This window comes from Rhinopithecus bieti, unplaced genomic scaffold, assembly GCF_001698545.2.
Source record: "Rhinopithecus bieti isolate Rb0 unplaced genomic scaffold, ASM169854v2 scaffold_5022, whole genome shotgun sequence".
In the NCBI taxonomy this organism is placed as follows: Eukaryota; Metazoa; Chordata; class Mammalia; order Primates; family Cercopithecidae; genus Rhinopithecus; species Rhinopithecus bieti.
Genome location: NW_016804965.1, coordinates 2399025 through 2417152, shown reverse-complemented (window position 1 = coordinate 2417152; position 18128 = coordinate 2399025). Strand labels below are relative to the sequence as shown.

Sequence of the window (18128 nt, the reverse complement as noted above, 5' to 3'; positions counted from 1 at the left end):
TTTCCATACATCCTAAGTTATTAGGGAATAGGATCCTTTTTTATAACTCTGACTTTGAAATCTATGGCTTCAATGAAAAATAAAACAGAAAAGGAGTATATTATTATAAGTGAAAAGATACCATGTGTTCCTATTTATCTGGCCCTTCCCAGGATTTGAGGCATTACACATAGTGAAAAGTGTGGCTGTAATGAGGTCCCACTCCCTTTAACCACCAAATACTTTCTGTAACTTTAAATGGTTTTCATGAAAGTCTTTCTAAGATATACTGTCTATTTTAAACCCTTTCTTGATGACCCAGGGTCACTTCAGTGAATGAAAATTTTTTTTACTTTTTTAATGTTTGATTTTTCATTTTTATGGATACATACTAGTTGTACATGTTTATGGAATACATGTGGTATTTCAATACAAGCATACAATGTGTAATGATCAAATCAGGGTAACTGGAGTATCCATCATCTCAAGCATTTATTTCTTTGTGTTAGGAACATCCCAATTCCACTGTTTTAGTTATTTTGAAATATACAATACATTATTGTGAACTTTTATTGTAGCACTATTCAAAATGTTTGTACTCGATTCATGTTACTGAAACACCAGGGGTTTGGCTGAGGTCCGGCTGCACGCGGCACAGAAAGCCAACCACTGAACCGAGTATTGCCAAAGAAGAAGGCCTTAATCAGGTGCTGCAGCCCAAGAGCCCTGAGCTCTGTCTCAAATCCATCTCCCTTAATGACTAACGCCAGGGATTTATATAGCAGAGAGGAAATGTAACAACGTTTAAGAAAACAAGAACTGGGGAGGGGCAAGGAAGCAATCATGGTGAAGGAGTGCACTGTTGTGGTGAGTTTCAGTTCTTTTTTTGAGGGGCCTAAAGGTTATTTCCTGAGGAAGCAACTCAGATGAAACAAATAAGTTTCCAGCTTTAAGACCAGAAGGGTTAGTTTCTATGTTTATCAAAAAGAACAGTCTATGGGGCTATTGGTTTGGTTTCATTTGGATCTATACTTCCCAGAGAGGATCCCTGACTGCCGTGGCTAAGGCAGCACCCAATCTCTCTATCTATCACTGGCCTGCTTCATTTTTCTCCAGTGAGTTTTGCATTTTTTTGTTGTTGTTGTTTGTTGCCCAGGCTGGAATGCAGTAGCCTGATCTCAGCTCACTGCAACCTCCACCTCCCGGGTTCAAGCGATTCTCCTGCCTTAGCCTCCCAAGTAGCTGGGATTACAGGCACCCACTGCCTTGCCCCCCTAAGTTTTTTGTGTTTTTAGTAAAGCCGGGATTTCACCATGTTGGCCAGGCTGGTCTCGACCTCCTGACCTCAGGTGATCTGCCCGCCTCGGCCTCCCAAAGTGCTGGAATTACAGGCGTGAGCCACCACACCCAGGCCTCTTAATTGCATTTATAAATATTTATTTATCTACTTACCTCCTGTGTAACCCCCCTCTAAACTAGAAGCTCTATGGAGGCCTTTGCTCACTGTTACAGCCATTGTCCTGAGAACACTGTGCAGCTAACATCATAACTAGAAGACTGTTAAATAATAGACCCCTGTAGTACGGTACTCTCAGGGGCTGTTGAGTTGTAGAAAATTATTTCCTTTACATTTGCCCAACACGAACATCTCTGCTTTCAGTTGTTTGGCTATTTTTATAGTTTTTTGTTTTTTTTTTCTCCTTGGATGTCACTTCTTACAATGGTGATTCTGGCGGCCTTAACATCAGTATTGCCTCTTCCCTATGACTTGATGCTCTTTATCTCTTATGTCCAGGAAATGCTGCTGCTGTGTCCAAAATAAGAGTGAGCCAAGCCGCAGATGTGTGCCTGTGGTGGAGAGCATTAGTAGAGTGCGCATGGGCTGTTGTACTGCCTGGGCTAACACTCAAAGCTGTGCAGCTTCAGCAAAAATGACTCAGGGCCAAGGTTCCTCAAAAAAACGAGTAATCGAACACAATCTTATCAGAGATCCCTTCCAATTTTATTATTCTTTCCAGTACTTTCCCTGAACTACAGCAGTAGCTAGTTTGGCCACTCCAAAGTCTTTTTCTTCCTGACTTCAACGTTTTAGCTCCTTCTTCATCCATCTTAATAAAGAAATTGGTAGTGTATTACCAAAAGGAAAGTAAGATTGTGCTCACCATGATATAATGGATATGAATTTTAACGTTTTGTCATAAAACATGTTTATGTCGGGTGGGGCTGGAGGGGGAGTGCAATGTGCCTGATTAAGGAATAGGTTCTTCAAAGTCTTCAGAGCTAAGACACTACTCTTTTAAAGGCCTCCTCAAGAAACACCCAAGCCAGAAAATCTACGTGAGTCATGTTTGTCTCCTCTTTCTTTCTTTTCTCTACACTGGTTCTATAAGAAACTGCCATGGGACATTTGCTTCTTTATTTTCATTTCAAATTTCAAGTTTTTAATTTGTAATTTCAAAACTATAATTGAAAACACTGTACATCTGAGCAAAAAAGTCCCTGCTATAAAGTCCGTGTAATAAATTTCTTATAAAATCCTCACCTTTGAGGAGTGGTATGCTTCCCTTTTCATGACAAAAGGTACGGGTTAATGCATCACGCTCCCCTTTTAGCCCCAGCTGTTAGAAAAACTAAGAGACAAATGTAAGCCTCCATCTTAACGCACTTACTTCCTTTGCCTCCTTTACTTCTCATTTACAATTTCTACTTTATTACTTTGATTGTATAACAATTCTATTATGACCCATCTTAAATAATTTTTGGAAAAATATATTATTGAATCACATTTCATGAGAATATTCTAACACAAGGCCACATGTAGTGGCTCACACTTGTAATCCCAGCACTTGCAGAGGCCGAGGTGGGTGGATCATTTGAGCTTAGGAGTTTGAGACCAGCCTAGGGAACATAGTGAAACCCTGTCACCACAAAAAATACAAAAATTACCCGGGCGTGATGGGTCATGACTATAGTCCCAGCTATAAGGATGGTTAAGGTGGGAGGATCACTTAAGCCCAGGAGGCAGAAGTTGCAGTGAGCTGAGATTGCACTGCTGCACTCCAGCCTGGGTCACAGAGCGAGATCCTGTCTCAAAAAAAAAAAAAAAAAAAAAGAATATTCTAACACAGGCAAGAGTGAAAGAAGTCTGGACAATATGTCCTCTTCTAGGAATTCCTGTAACTGAGAACCAACTTATATACACGATATCTCAGAGGGAAGTGCTGATCTAGTATAAATAGGATCCTCACCAGCCTGAGAATTCAAGGGCAGAACATTATTTGATTCTTGGTTGTATAAAGGGCATCCCTGTCATTCAGCGTACTGCCATCACTTAAACAAACTTTGAACTATAGATAATTGTTACTTAGAACAAAGGGGCTTTTTTTCAGGGAATGGATGAAGGAGGCAGGACCTCTGTAGGAAACTACTACCGAAGTCATGTTAAAACAACAACCACCACAACAAACACCACCCCAGTCCCAGAGATCATTAACTGAACTGCTAGTGGCCTCTGTTCCTATGCGGGCAATGTAATTATTTGTAAGCACCTCTTAGCCTAGGGCATTGGATCAAGAATGTGAAGTAATAGGAAACGGGAGAACAGGAATGTAATTGATATCCTGCCCTTACATTATTTCCTGAATGGTCTCCTCCCAGACTTGATGCAAGGAAGCACTCACTTCTACCTCATCCACCTGTTAAAATGCCAACCAATAATAGACGAAACCATGAACTGTTTCACTCATCTACTATTTTAGAGTACAACAAATGATAAATCCTGAAAATAAACAGGACTTACTATGTCTCTAAAAATACTGGAGGAAACTCTCAGTATTTATAAACCATTATTAATTGCCATTTTTGTTATACAACACTTTTGTGGTACCAGCCAACTTGATACCTGCTATAGGGTTTCCACAATTATAATATCTTCAGTTTGTTCAAGGTGAGTATGGTGTCTGCTTTCTCAGCCTAAAAGACAAATATGCTGTGGCAACATGTAAATATATGAGCTCAAATATATTGAAGTAGCACACACATAAAAAAGCATTACTAATGCTACAGTGCAAAAGATAGTACTGGTTTGTATATAACGTGAAACTTATATACAAAGGACCATTTTGTTAATGTTCAAATTGAAGTATCAGTTAAAATATATCTAATTATTTCCATACTTGCATATCTTAATTTGTTCTGACCTTGATACATAAAGTTCTCAACTATGAAAACATTGTACAAATGAAAACATATATCATCTATGCTGCTACGTTTATGTCATAAATGGGGTCCTATAGGTTTATGAAGTCACAATTCCATTCTTTTTGCGGACTGTTGCACCTGCCCTCCATATTCACCCGTCTGTTTTACCTGCAGACAAAGAAGCAAGACATTCAAAGCAGCTTAATTAACCTGCTTCCATCGCAACTGCATTTGTAGTAGAGAAATGGGCTTCCCAGAAATTTTACAGTTGCTCCCGTTTGTAGTAAATAGATCTTATGTAACCTTGTCTATATTGATCACTGTGTGGGAAATACATTTTTCATATGGAATGCAAAGATTCCTTTCAGTTTAGGAGTGGTAAAAAATAACCAGAAATATATAATTAATAAAACTTGAGTAATTATATTTCTTTAAATTTTTAAAATATTGTATCTACTTGCTTATTTCTAACAATCTTTTAAAAGTAAATGTATTTACATATTAAGATTATAGTAATATATCAATTATATTAAGATCATACTATTATATAGGTCTTTTGAATTCTTCTTTCCTTTAGAAGTCAATCCAAGAAGACAAACGAAGACCAAGGAAAGACAGGTAATTATTATTTCTCGATTTCAGTCAGTCATCTTATTCAAACAAAAATCCATGTGTCCAAATTATAATTTAAAATCACCTAATTTAGGCCGGGCGAGGTGGCTCACGCCTGTAATTCCAGCACTTTGGGAGGTCGAGACGGGCGGATCACGAGGTCAGGAGATCGAGACCATCCTGGCCAACACAGTGAAACCCGTCTCTACTAAAAATACAAAAAAAAAAAAAAAATTGCCAGACGTAGTGGCGGGCACCCGTAGTCCCAGCTACTCTGGAGGCTGAGGCAGGAGAATGGCGTGAACCTGGGAGGCGGAGCTTGCAGTGAGCCGAGATCGCGCCACTGCACTCCAGCCCGGGCGACTGAGGGAGACTCTGTCTAAAAAATTAAAAAAAATTAAAAAAAAAAAATCACCTATTTTATATGGATAGATTTGGAAAGTAATGTGCACTCAATACATTTACGTTACAAATATGTGATTTATATATAAGATCCTGCCTATTGGAAATCTGTTGAGCCAGCATAGCACTAAGAACTTAAATATGTTTTCAAAGAATTGTACCCTCCCAATAATTTGCTTTTCTTGTTCCATGGAATGGTTTTGGTTGGGCAATTTGAACATGCCTGTATTCATGAATTTTCTTTCCCCAAACTCCTTTTTGCTTTTTCTCCTTCTACACATGCTAAATCTTGCTGCTTGTAAATTTTATGGATTTGTTAAGAAGATAAGGTTCATGTTACCTGCAAGTATAGCACACTTAAATTCACATTATTCTCCTTTTCTTATATTTCCCACTGATATTTTACTCTTTTAATACTATATCACTGATTTAATCAGTGTTCACATCAACCAATTTCCAGACAGTGAGTGCCAAGAACAAACAAGAGCGTTTCTATTCAGCGTGAGTGAACACAGTTCTTCATTTCTGAATCAGTGACATCCTGAAAGTCCTTTTTCAATTAGTATCTGTAACTTGAAAAGTGTGTTTTCCTGGAAGCACTGTAGCACCTGGAGGTTTTCCAGTCCTACTTGTTTACCTCTTAGGAAGTCCCATCAGACTACAGATACTGAGCACCATAGGAACCGGACTGTGCCCTGAGTAGAACCAAGAATTAACACGGGCAAGGATGCACACTTACGTGTATGTCATGTGTGGGTGTTAAAATCTAGCACAGAAATTAATCCACTAAAGAACAAAGAATAGAGAGAGGACAGAATGTTACTCATGAAGGAGGTAAGTTAAGATCATATGTGTATCAATGTACTGAGGGCTGATAAAATTTGAAAATGCTGAGTGTTAGTACACAAAGGTGAGCTTTTCTGATAATGGCCTAAAGGACAGTAGTGACCGCTGATCTAGACTGGCCAAACTGAAACACTGCAATCACTGGCTATTGTAGTAACCACTAGTTTGGTGCCAAGTTCAGTGCAATAGAACCAGAAAATGTGCTCCCACAGCTAATGTTCTATTCAGGTAAGATATGAAAGTTTTTTTTTTTACTTATGGGATATACTGTTTTCCCACATTTCAAGACCTTGCATTTCTACTGACATATGTATGTTACTCCTAAATTATAGTAAATAAAAGAAAAAAACAAGTATCTTATAAGTTTGAGTAGAAAATTCGATTGATGCAATGGTGTGTTTATGTGTTCATTTACAGTCAGGGAAAATTATTAGATTTGGAAGATTTCTATTATAAGGAATTTTTGCCCAGTCGTTCTGGACCAAAGAAACATAGCCCTAGTTTAAGAGAACGAAGACCACAGCAAGAACTCCAGAATCAATGTATTAAGGCTAATGAAAGGTAAAAAGCTAAACTTTAAAGTACAGCATTTGCAGTTTTATACTCACAATTTCATTTCTTAAGATATTTCACTTTATATATAGATGAATGACAAAGCACTCTTACTGAATATTGCATCTTTTGAGTGATATGGTGTTTAAAAGTAACGTCATGTACAGTGTTATGGTAGGGTAATCAGACACCTCAGTTTTCCTAGCAAAAACTGAGTTTATACCTGTTTTCTTGATGTAATTATTAACAAAAACTCCTGTTATTTAATAAAAGTACTTCACTTTGGATGATAAATTATTATATGGTCATCTAATTGTAAGCAATATATCATATCCAAAATCTATATTCAAGCTCAACCAATGTAATTTTAATTACTCATTGGTTTCTTAATTATGCTTGTTAATTTCTCAGAATCAATGATGTCAGACCCAAAAACATTTGAGAGAAAACTTCATAGAAAAATGCATATTTTGGCTTGAATTCTCATCTTGCCACCAACTTTCTGACATTAAGTAAATTATTTTGCAGCTTATTTCATACTTGGGGAATTTTTTTCTCCTTCTTCCCAAAATATGTGTGGAGTTTTGAGATCAGGGTACATAATAAAACAAACATGGCATATGAAAATAGGAGTAATGACGGAAAACAAAAGCTGTTCATCCAGAATTCTAAATGAATATCCTGTGAGCCTAGGGTCCTCAGAACCCTCACCCATTTTACAGCGTGACATGGTGGTTAAGAAAAGAAGTTTTAGAGTCACATGGTCTTAGGTTTGGTTCCTGATCCTGCTGCTTAGTTGCTGAATGACCTTGCTCATGTTGGCTGACCTCTTTAAGCTTCATTTCCATATCTGCAAAAGAATTTCCACCTGAACTATGATATTTGCCCTTTGCCTCCAAAAGATGTGCTCTTCCATCTTGGGATCCAGAACTGTAACATGTTGGAGCTTGGAGTTGTTCTAGTTTAACCGCAGAGCTCTGTACAGAAGAACACCAAATGCCAGAAAGATTAAGTGATTTGCTCAAGGTCACACATTGAGTTAGTGAACTAAAATCCCAGATGTGCACTCCATGCCCATTTGCTTTTCACTGACTTACCTTCTTCCCATTTTAAAAGCTCACTCTGCCGCTTCTCCAATGTATCCTTCTGCTTCCCCCCACTGGCAGACACACTGTCTACTATGAAAGCATTCTATCCCTGAAATACTCCTGATGTAGACTAAGTGATGTCTATGGGTGTGTATTTAGTATCCACTGGAATAAATGCTAGCAGCTAGCATTGTTGACTGCCTCTTTGTGCTAGGCACTATGCTATTGTCTCATTTAATCCTCACAGCAACCGCATAAGGCAGTTACTTTTATTGCCCCGTTTTATAGATGAGGAGGCTAAGTCTACAAAGTTTAGTGACTGCGAAGAGTCACCTAGATGATAAGTTCATGGAGCCAGAATTTGAACACATGGCTTTCTACGTTTAGAGTTGACGGCCTTAACCATTACTCGGTATTTCCATCCTATGCAAAAGATCATGCTGGGCATTTGAAGAAGGGGTGGATAGAATAGTGCGTAAGACGTGATCCTTACTCCAAGAGCTTGATGCTAGAGGAAAAGTATACTGATATAACAAAACTGAACAAGGTAACTCAGATAAGGTTTTTTTTCTAAACTAAGGAAGATTACAGAGACAAAACAGCCGTGACAGTATTCTGAATTTAAAATAGAAAACAAAAACCAAACAGCAGAATACTGCTATTGAAACAACTGGAGAAATTTGAGACTAAACTACATGTCAGAAGATGTTAGAGCACAAAGAATATCGTTTTGTGTATATACACACACCAAGTATTGGCATTGCCCAAGAAAGAAGGTGTAAGTCTGGGAGTAATAGACAACAGCAATGGTGAATTGAGTGCCTTGTGATTTTTTTAATTGACAAATAAACGTGTATAAACTTATGGTATAGAACACGTTTTAAGATATGTGTACATTGTGGAATGGCTTGATCATGCTAATTAACATATGAATTACCTCACTTAGCTATCTTTTTTATGGTGAAAACACTTAAAATCTACCCTCAGCAGTTTTCAATTACACAATACATTGTTATTAACTATAGTCACCATGTTGTACAATAGATCTCTTGAACTCATTCCTCCTGTCTAACTGACATTTTGTATCCTTTGACTGATCTCTCCCCAGTCACCCGACCAGTCCCCTGGTAAACACTATTCTACTCAGTGCTCTGTGTGCTTGTCTTTTTTTCTTGGTTTCCACATATAAATGAGATCACGCTATATTTGTCTTTCTGCACCTGACTTCTTTCACCTAGCACTCTGTCCTCCAGGTTCATTCGTGTTGTTACAAATGGCAGGATTTCCTTCTTTTCTAAGGTGGAAGGGTGTTCCACTGTGTACATATACCACATGTTCATTATCCATTCATCCATTGATAGACTCTTAAGCTGATTCCATATCTTGGCTCTTGTGAATAATGTTGCAATGAACAGCTGAGTGCAGATCTTTTTTTTTTTTTTTTTTTTTTTTGAGTGAGTCTCCCTCTGTCATCCAGGCTGGAGTACAGTGGTGCAATCTCGGTTCACTGCAACCTCTGCCTCCCAGGTTCAAGCAATTCTTCTGCCTCAGCCTCCCGAGTAGCTGGGATTACAGGCACGTGCCACCATGCCCGGCTAATTTTTATATTTTTGGTAGAGACATGGTTTCACCATGTTGGCCAGGCTGGTCTCGAACTCCTGACATCAATTGATCCACCCACCTAGGCCTCCCAAAGTGCTAGGATTACAGGCGTGAGCCACAGCGCCCAGCCCAGATCTCTTTCTAACATACTGATTTCATTTCCTTTGGATATATACCCAGAAGTAGGATCATATTTTTTTTTATTTTATTATTTATTTATTTATTTATTTTGAGACACAGTCTCGCTCTGTCACCCAGGCTGAAGTTCAATGGCATGATCTCAGCTCACTGCAACCTCCACCTCCCAGGTTCAAGTGATTCTCCTGCCTCAGCCTCCTGAGTACCTGGGATTACAGGCGCCTGCCACCACAGCCATCTAATTTTTGTATTTTTAGTAGAGATGGGGTTTTGCCATGCTGGCCAGGCTGGTCTCAAACTCCTGATCTCGGGTGATCTGCCCACCTTGGCCTCCCAAAGTGCTGAGATTACAGGTGTGAGCCACCACACCCAGCCTGTTTTTAATTTTTTGAGGAACTGCCATACTCTTTTCCATAATGGCTGTACTAATTGACATTCCCACCAATGATGTGCAAGAGTTTCCCTTTTCTCCCCACCTTTGCTGACATTTGTAACCTTTCATCTTTTTTATAGTAACCATCCTAACAGGTATGAGATGATATCTCATTGTGTTTGTAATTTGCATTTCCCCTATGATTAGTGATATTGAGCATTTTTTCATATACGTGTTGACTATTTCTCAGTCTTCTTTTCAGAAATGTTTATTTGGGTCTTTTGCCCATTATTTAATTGGGTTATTTGCGGGTTGTTTTCTGTTTGGGTTTTTTTTCTAAGTTGTATCAGTTCCTTCTATATTTTGGATATTAACCACTTTTTAGATATATAGTTTGCAAATATTTTCTCACATTTAAATGATTGTTTCTTCATTCTGTTGAATATTTCCTCTGCTGTGCAGAAGCTTTTTAGTTTGATATAATCCCATTTGTCTATTTTTTGCTTTTGTTGCTAGTGCTTTTGAGATCACAATCATTGCCCAGACGAATTTCATGGAGCTTTTCCCTTATAATTTGTTTCTTTTCTTTTCTTTTCTTTTCTCTTTGTAGGCAGCATCACATGAGCTAGCCCCTATATTTTCTTCTAGTAGTTTTGCAGTTTCATGTCTTATGTTTAAGTCTTTAATCCATTTGGAATTGATTTTTGTGTGTGAGATTGCTTTTTGTAAGCGAGATAACTATCTAATTTCATTCATCTGCATGTGGACATGCAGTTTTTCCAACACCATTTATTGAAGAGACTGTCCTTTCCCCATTGTGTGTTTCTGGCATGTTTGTTGAAAATCAAATGACTGTAAATGTTGGATTTATTTCTGGGCTCTCTATTCTGTTCCATTGGTCTATGCATCTGTTCTTATGCCAGTACCATGCTGTTTTACTTACTATAGCTTTTTAATACAGTTTGAAATCAGGCAGTGTGATGTCTCCCAGATTTCTTCTTTTTGCTCAAGATAGCTTTGACTATTTGGGGTCTTCTGTGGTTCTATATAAATTTTAGGATTGATTTTCCTATATTTGTGAAGACTGTCATTGGAATTTTGATAGAGATTCCATTGAATCTGTAGATTGCTTTGGGTAGTATGAGCATTTTACCAATATTAATTATTCTGATCTATGAACAGGGAATATCTTTCCACTTATTTGTGTCATCTGCAGTTTCATTCATCAGTGGTTTATACTTTTCAGTGCATAGGTCTTTTACCTCCTTGGTTAAATTTATTCCTAAGTATTTTTTGTAGCTACTGTAAGTGAGATTGTTTTCTTGATTTTTTGTTGTTGTTGTTGTTGTTGATAGTTCATTGTTCTCATGGACTAAATGAAAGAAAGCTGATGGCAGGCAATCGGTGATTAGAGAATGGCACTAGAGAAAAAGAGGACAACAAGAGGCTGACATCTGCTTGTCTCCTCTGAAGATGGGACCTAGTGGGGTCTCTGTTGGGCAGTGGTGAGAGATGTGGGTTGTTTAGGGCATAAGCAGGTTTTAATTATGGCAAAAAGATCAATGGAGGATGAAAAGGGGAAAATAAGATGGAACACAAGTGCCTCATTTAAGAGACAGGAGAATTGTGAAAGAAGCATGAACAAAAAAAGAGGCAAAAGGATACAAGGAGGAAAGCATAAGATTTGAGACCTATAGACCCGGGTTTGAATCTGCACTCCATTTCTGACTAGCCATAGCAACTAGGATCAGTCTGTTTTCTCATCTGCAAATTGAGAATAACAAGAATCTAAGGCCTTGCAGAGTTGTCCTTAGAATTAGAAATAATGTGTGTGATATACCTGGCAGATAGTTGACATTTAATATTCTTACAACAGAAATAAGCTGAATAGGTATGAAAATTCAAGTCAGTAACTCAAAAGAGGATGATTTGCTCCTTCAATACCCATCATGATGCTGCTTGACCTTCCCTGTCAAGCATCCACTGGGCTCAGGGTGTCCTGAAAGACCTTGCCAAAGGTATTTTTCTTTTTCTTTGCCTTTTAATTCCCTATTCAGAATGGACCAGAATAAAAGCATATTCCATCTGCAGGCCACGTTCTAGACCTCTCCTTTCATCATTATTTTCATTCATTTGCATATACTTCCAATGGCCTTGCCCTCTCTCCTTCAATTATATTGAACTGGTAAACTCCAATGCTGAGTAAAATCACAACAGTTTAATCCCACTTAAAATTATGACCACACCTTAGGCAGGCCCTTAGTTACTTTGCAATATTACATTTCCCTAAAAATCCTTTATGCCACTTTCCCGGTCCACTCTTTCAAACTTCCTCCTCTCTCCTCAAACCCTCCAAACTTCCTGGCTCTCAGCTGACAACCTTCTCTTATAACAGTAGCAGATAACAGACACATGCTGAATCTATCCTACCACTTACCCATCTATTTCCCTCAGGATATTATGGATGACCTTTCCACCCTCCTAGCTAAAGTGAAACCTTCCCTTTGTGCACTGAATTCAAGTCCTATCACTGACTCAAGGGCATTGTCCTGCAATTGTCCCCTCTGTCTTCTGCACCTTGAATGTTTGTTCTCTTTACCAAATCATTTCTGGCAATTAGTGAACATGATGCATTCAGATCCATCATAAAATACACCCTTGACCCAATCCCCGCTTTACAACCACCCACTTTTTCTGCTCTTCAGTATAGTAAATAAATAAAACATGAAAGAGTAATGATACTACCCCCTGCACATTCTTTCTTCCTATTCTTTTGAGCCGCTTCACTCAGGTTTTCTCTCCTAGCACAACACTGAAATTGCCTCTGACAAGGTCAACAGTGACCTCCATTTTGCCATGCTCGGTGATTTTACACCTATGTTACTCATTTTTTCTTTAAGTACTTCATTCATTGGCCTTCAGGACAGCACTTCTCTTGGTTTGCCTCTTGCCTTACTGGCTGCTATTTCTCATTCTTCCTGCTGACTTTTCTCATTTCACTGATCTCTCAATAATGGAGTGTCCCAGTCCTTTGCTTTATCAACATGCACTCTCATGACCTTAAATATTGTCTGTGTACTTAAAATTCCTGGCCTGGCACTGTGGGTCATGCTTGTCATCCCAGCACTTTGGAAGGCTAAGACAGGAGGATCACTTGAGCCCAGAAGTTCAAGACCAGCCTGGGTAACATTAGTGGGATCCTGTCTTTACAAAAACATAAAAATAAAAAAAGTATCCAGGCGTAGTGGCTCATGCCTGTAGTACCAGCTACTCAGGAAGCTGAGGCTGGAGGATCAGTTGAGCTTTGGAGGTTGAGACTGCAGTGAGGCTGTTATTGTACCATTTCACTTTAGCCTGGGTGACAGAGTGAGAAAGAGAGAGAGAGAAGGGAGGAAGGGAGGAAGGGAGGAAAGGAGGAAGGAAGGAAGGAAGGAAGGAAGGAAGGAAGGAAGGAAGGAAGGAAGGAAAGAAGGAAGGAAGGAAGGAAGGAAATTGTCTTTGTACTTAAAATTTGTGAATTGAAATATCTACCCTTGCCACGACTCATGTATTTGATATCCTCTTGAATATCTAATAAATATCTCTAACTTAGCATAACCAAAACTAAAATCTTTATCCCACTGCAAAAATTATGCTTCTCTGCAGTATTCCCCATCTTATTAAATGACAGTATCCTTCCAGTTGTTTAAGCCAAAAGGCTTGGGGACATTCTTGGTTCTTCTCTTTCACACCCCAATTTAATCCATCAGTGAGCCAACCCCTTTCAGTTCTACTTCCAAGTATGACCAGAATCTGGCCAGTTCTCACCTCCTCCTCCACAAGCCTAGTGTAAGCCACTATCAGTCTTACTTAGATTACTACAGAATCTCTTAACAGGCCTTCCTCCTTTCATCCTGGTAGACAGATCCTGTTATGCGTGATTCCTCTGCACAGAGCCCTTCAATGTTTATCTCACTGTAAGTAGAAGTCAAGTCCTTGAGGTGGTCCAAATTATCTGAACACTAAATTATCTGAACACTCTATCCTCATTCTTCCTTCTCTCATCTCTTGCTATTTCCCCCTCTTGCTTACTCTTTTCAAGCCACAATGGTCTTTTCAAGCCACTTGCGGCCTTTACGTTGCTTGATCTATCCTCCTGGAAGTACTGCCCTTCCCCACGAGATCTGCATGGCTTACTCACTCTCTTCCTTCAGGTCTCTCTTCATATATCACCTTATCAGAGAGGGCTTTCCAACCACCCTGTATGAAATTGCCTGTACACACACACATGCACACACACACACACCACTCTTTCCCCATTACCCAGCTTTACTTTTCTGTGCAGCACCTCTCACCACCTGGTGTTTTCAAGTTGTCCGTGGGTCTCTCCTGCACTAGACTATAAACTCCATGACAGCAAGGACTCCTGCTCACCCGTCACTTACACTGGTGGCTGGTGCTTAGCAGGTGTTCAGTGAATGAATGAATGAGTGAGGAGTGAATGAACCTATGTAGTTGCATTTTTAGGGAATACCCCACTTCCCCGACAAGCTGCAGAATCTAAAGGTAAGCACTGGCAGGGGTTCCCAGCAACGGATTCAGAAACTTAGCCCAGCAACCTCATTCAAAACACTGAAACACTGAAAAAGCCAACAGGGCCCGTAGCTCTTGGTGCCACTACCAAAGCAGTTGGTCAGATTTTGAGCGAGCATTTTTTAAAGAAACATCTGAGCAGTTTTAAAATGGAAAATATTGAGTGTCTATTTGGGCAATTTGAGTTTTTTCTGTTTGACCAAAGTGTGTTAAAATTAAGGTATTAAAATAAATATTTGGTTTTTGGTTGTGAATTATTGCAATCCAAACTCACCTTTCCAAACTGCACCTTCTGAAGCTTTACTTAGCACGTATCTAAACGCCATCACCAGGCGCCACCAGCCCCTCTGCTCCTCAGCTTAGAGGAGTTTTGAAAACTTGCTGAGAATTATCGCAGATACGTTTGGCCATTATCCAGTCATTTCAATTGTGTCTTTCCTAACGTCCGCGGTTGGCGGAACGTGAGAGGAAGAGGACCCGCCTAACTCGGGGTAGGTGGGGACGCGCTGCTCAATGTGGTGCAGTTGACACTCCGGCCCTGGGTTTCGTTTGCAGGTGCTGGGCGGCGGAGAGCCCCGAGGAGGAGGAGGAGGAGGAGAAGAAGGAGGAGGAGAGAGGGGCAGCAGCCAACCCCTACGACTTCAGGAGGCTCCTGCGCAAAACCTCCCAGCGCCGGCGCCTAGTCCAGCAGTCCTAGCCGCGCAACAAGGCTGACACCGCCGTCGGAAGGCGCTCGAGCCTGCGGGGCAGCAGAAGCCGAGCAGGCACTCTGGGGTTGGCACCAGCAGGCACTGAAGTGCGGCCCTGATCTCCGCAGAGGCTGCCTGCTGCGCTCGGCTCTCAAGTGCCCGGGCCGGCCTTCCGTGCCCCGAAAGAAGAGACCTGGGAGCCCTCGGGAAACCTCCCCCGACGCCTTCTCTCCGAACTCCCGCACCCTCCTTTTTCACCAGCCGGCCAGTTGGGGCATCCCTGAATCGATCTCTTTGTTCTTTTTTTTTTTTTTTTTTTTTTCTACTCCTGTGGCCTCCACTGCGTCTGGGATCTCGCCAACCCTTCTCTCATTTGGGGTGACTTCACAGATTTTTTTCTTGGAAACGGCTTTTCTTAGCCAACAGAACACATGCTAGCGGTTGAATCTTAAGAGAAAAAAGCCCGGGAGGGGTGGGGAGAATTTCGAAGATGTACTTCATCTCAAACTTGCTCTTTCTCTTCCTTTGGTTATTAAGGTTGCTAAATAAAGGAAGTGCCTTGGAAAACCCGTGGTTTGCGTGACTGATCCCTCATTTTCCCCTCTGGGGCTTCTGCTATAAGGCTGTGCTGGTGACGGTGCCCAAGGAGGGGAGTTGAGGTGCCTTCATCAGCGAACTCCCAGCACCACCCAGCCACTTCAGACAAACACAATCTAAGCTAAAACCCCTTACCACACAAACGCAGAGGCCTCCAATCTCTAAATTCCCAACACACCACACGTGCTTGCCTGCACGATGCCTTCCCAATCTGTGTGGCTGTCTTTGGCCCCATCTATAAAGATGCTGGTGCCCCCACTGGGTGGAACTGTCAGATTTCAGGTTCTCCCAGTCTGCAGATTTGGGGCCGTCTTTGCTACTCCGACTCTGTGTGTATTTAAAATGGGGGAGGCTAGTGGGTGGACAGAAGTTTGCATTACTGGGTTGACTGCACCTTATTCTAAAATCCGGTTTAAGCTGTTTTATGAAACTGACATTCCCATCTAAGCAACCTGGAGAGGGTGAGGACAGGTGATGAGGTTGTTGCATGGAATAGGAAGAAGGGTTCTGACCAGGATGGGTCTTACTTGTGTAGGTGCCCTTGGCTCCTGCACCCACAGGCCGGAGTCAAAAGACTCTGGGGAAATATTCAAAGAGTGAGGGCACGTGCAGGGGGCTCAGAAGGTTTGTTGTACCGCTGATCCACAGGGCATCTCTCCAACTCAAAGAGTTGGCACCAAAAGGTCCCCAGAGACAACTCTTCATTTTACAGATGCAATGTGGCCAAGGGGAAACCTGCAGCTATGGCAGGGCAGAGTCCAAGTGCACTCCAGGCCTTCTTTTTCCCTGGATTAGCGGCACAGCCTCACTGAGTTTGCGACTGAAAAGTAAGGAGTGACCCTCAGCTGTGTGAATGCACTGAGCAGCCTTGGAAACCCAGGAAACCAGCACAGCAGATCACCAGAGAAGGGCTGGGAGGGGCAGGGGTGTCTAAAACCCAAAGTGGCCTGGCCCCCTTCCACCTCTAGCCACCTGTCCACTTGCCTCCAGAAGGCCTGGGTTTGTGGTGAGGGCGGAGCAGGGGCCAGGGGAAGGAGCAGTAAGCTGAACCCAGCTTTTCTGCCTGGCTTCCTTCTAGGCTTCCTTCTGGGGTGGCCCCTGAAGACAAGAGCCCTGGCACTCAACCCCTTCTATTACTTCTATTGGTGTAGGGAGAATTTAGGGAGGGAGTCTGTTGCTTCCCTCCCTAAATTCTCCCTACACCAATGTTTTAAGTGAGAATAGAGAAGAGAATGGCAAAGGCTTAGTGAATGCTTGGTTGCAGTGTTTTTGTGTTCTTCCGTGGTTCTTTGTTTCCTCTCCTTTTCTTTCCATCTTCCCTTCTTTCTCTGTCCTTTGACACTTAAGCATGGGAAGGACAGAGGAAAATGTGTGCCAGACACTCTTCTTTGGGTGAGCCTGAGATGCATCTTAGTAAACCACAGACACCTAAGGAAACTGTCCCTACAAGCCGGAGGATTGGGTCTGTCTCCCTCATCTGAGGAAGAGCTTTCCAAATCTTTCCCCCAGCACTGGCCGCCTTCCCTTCCCGTTCACTGGCTGCCTCCTTTGTGAACTAATGACTGTAATTATTACCTCCCAGAGCTCTTTTGTTATCTCCAACCCCAAGTCCTGGAGAGGGGGAATGGGCTCTTTAGTGAAATGAAAGTCATTACAAAGCAAATTACTGTCTAGGGAGGGACAGCCTTCAGCAAAGACAAATCAGATCCCCGTCTGCATCTGAAGTAGGGTGAGTTTAAATAAAAAATGTAAATACCACCATTAGATGGAAAGTACTCCAGAGCTGTGGGATTTAATGTAAACGGTAGCACTTGAAGCCATTGCTTTACCAAAAAGAAAAAAAAATTCAGTTAAATTCGGGTGTTTTCATCTGTTTCTTCTTCGGGGGTTGTGTGTGTTTTAAACGCTTGTTTTTAAGAACCTTTATGTTTTCAACCACTCATCCATAGTAGAAAGTTCTGCAACCTGAGACTGCTGGCTTGAAGCAAAACCTTTGCAGGACTTGATATGGATTTCAACAAAGAACCAGCCTCTGCGAGGCTGGAGAGAGCTGCAGAGCTGCCATGCCTGAAGTGCAGATAGCTGAACCGCAAGTCTTTAGGTTTCCGGAGTTGTTATCGTGGTGACCTGGAGTGTCAGAGCCAGGAGAGCGAAAAGGAGGAGCCAAATTGAGCCCTGAGTTTTCGACCACCCAGGCTCCCACAGCCTGGTCCAGACTTCTCCACCTAGCGCGCTCAGCGCTAGCCTTCGGCAGGACCCTATCAAGGCCCCACTGGTTCCCTGCTCTCATCCTGGTGCCTGGACCCAGCTGCCCTAGTGTGGATCCCATGACTCCCCAGGGAACCCCTGGACTCAGGCACGCCAGAAGAAGACAGCACTTTGTGGAGAGAATTGACCAGGGACAGTTGTGCTCCAGGATAGAGGACTTGGGCCTGTATGCGTCCAACATGTGCCCCAGGATGTCCCTTCTAAGCGAGG

General features: G+C 41.5%; 1 protein-coding gene across 1 annotated transcript in view; it reads left to right on the top strand.

Annotated features, from left to right (window-relative positions):
* Positions 1-15626, top strand: part of MYO3A (myosin IIIA) — a 271870-nt gene extending 256244 nt beyond the window's left edge. The window contains 3 exon segments of the mRNA XM_017870799.1: positions 4757-4797; positions 6457-6600; positions 14920-15626. Coding sequence (XP_017726288.1) covers positions 4757-4797; positions 6457-6600; positions 14920-15061 — 327 coding nt within the window. The 3' untranslated portion in view covers positions 15062-15626.
* The last annotated feature ends 2502 nt before the right edge of the window (positions 15627-18128 follow it).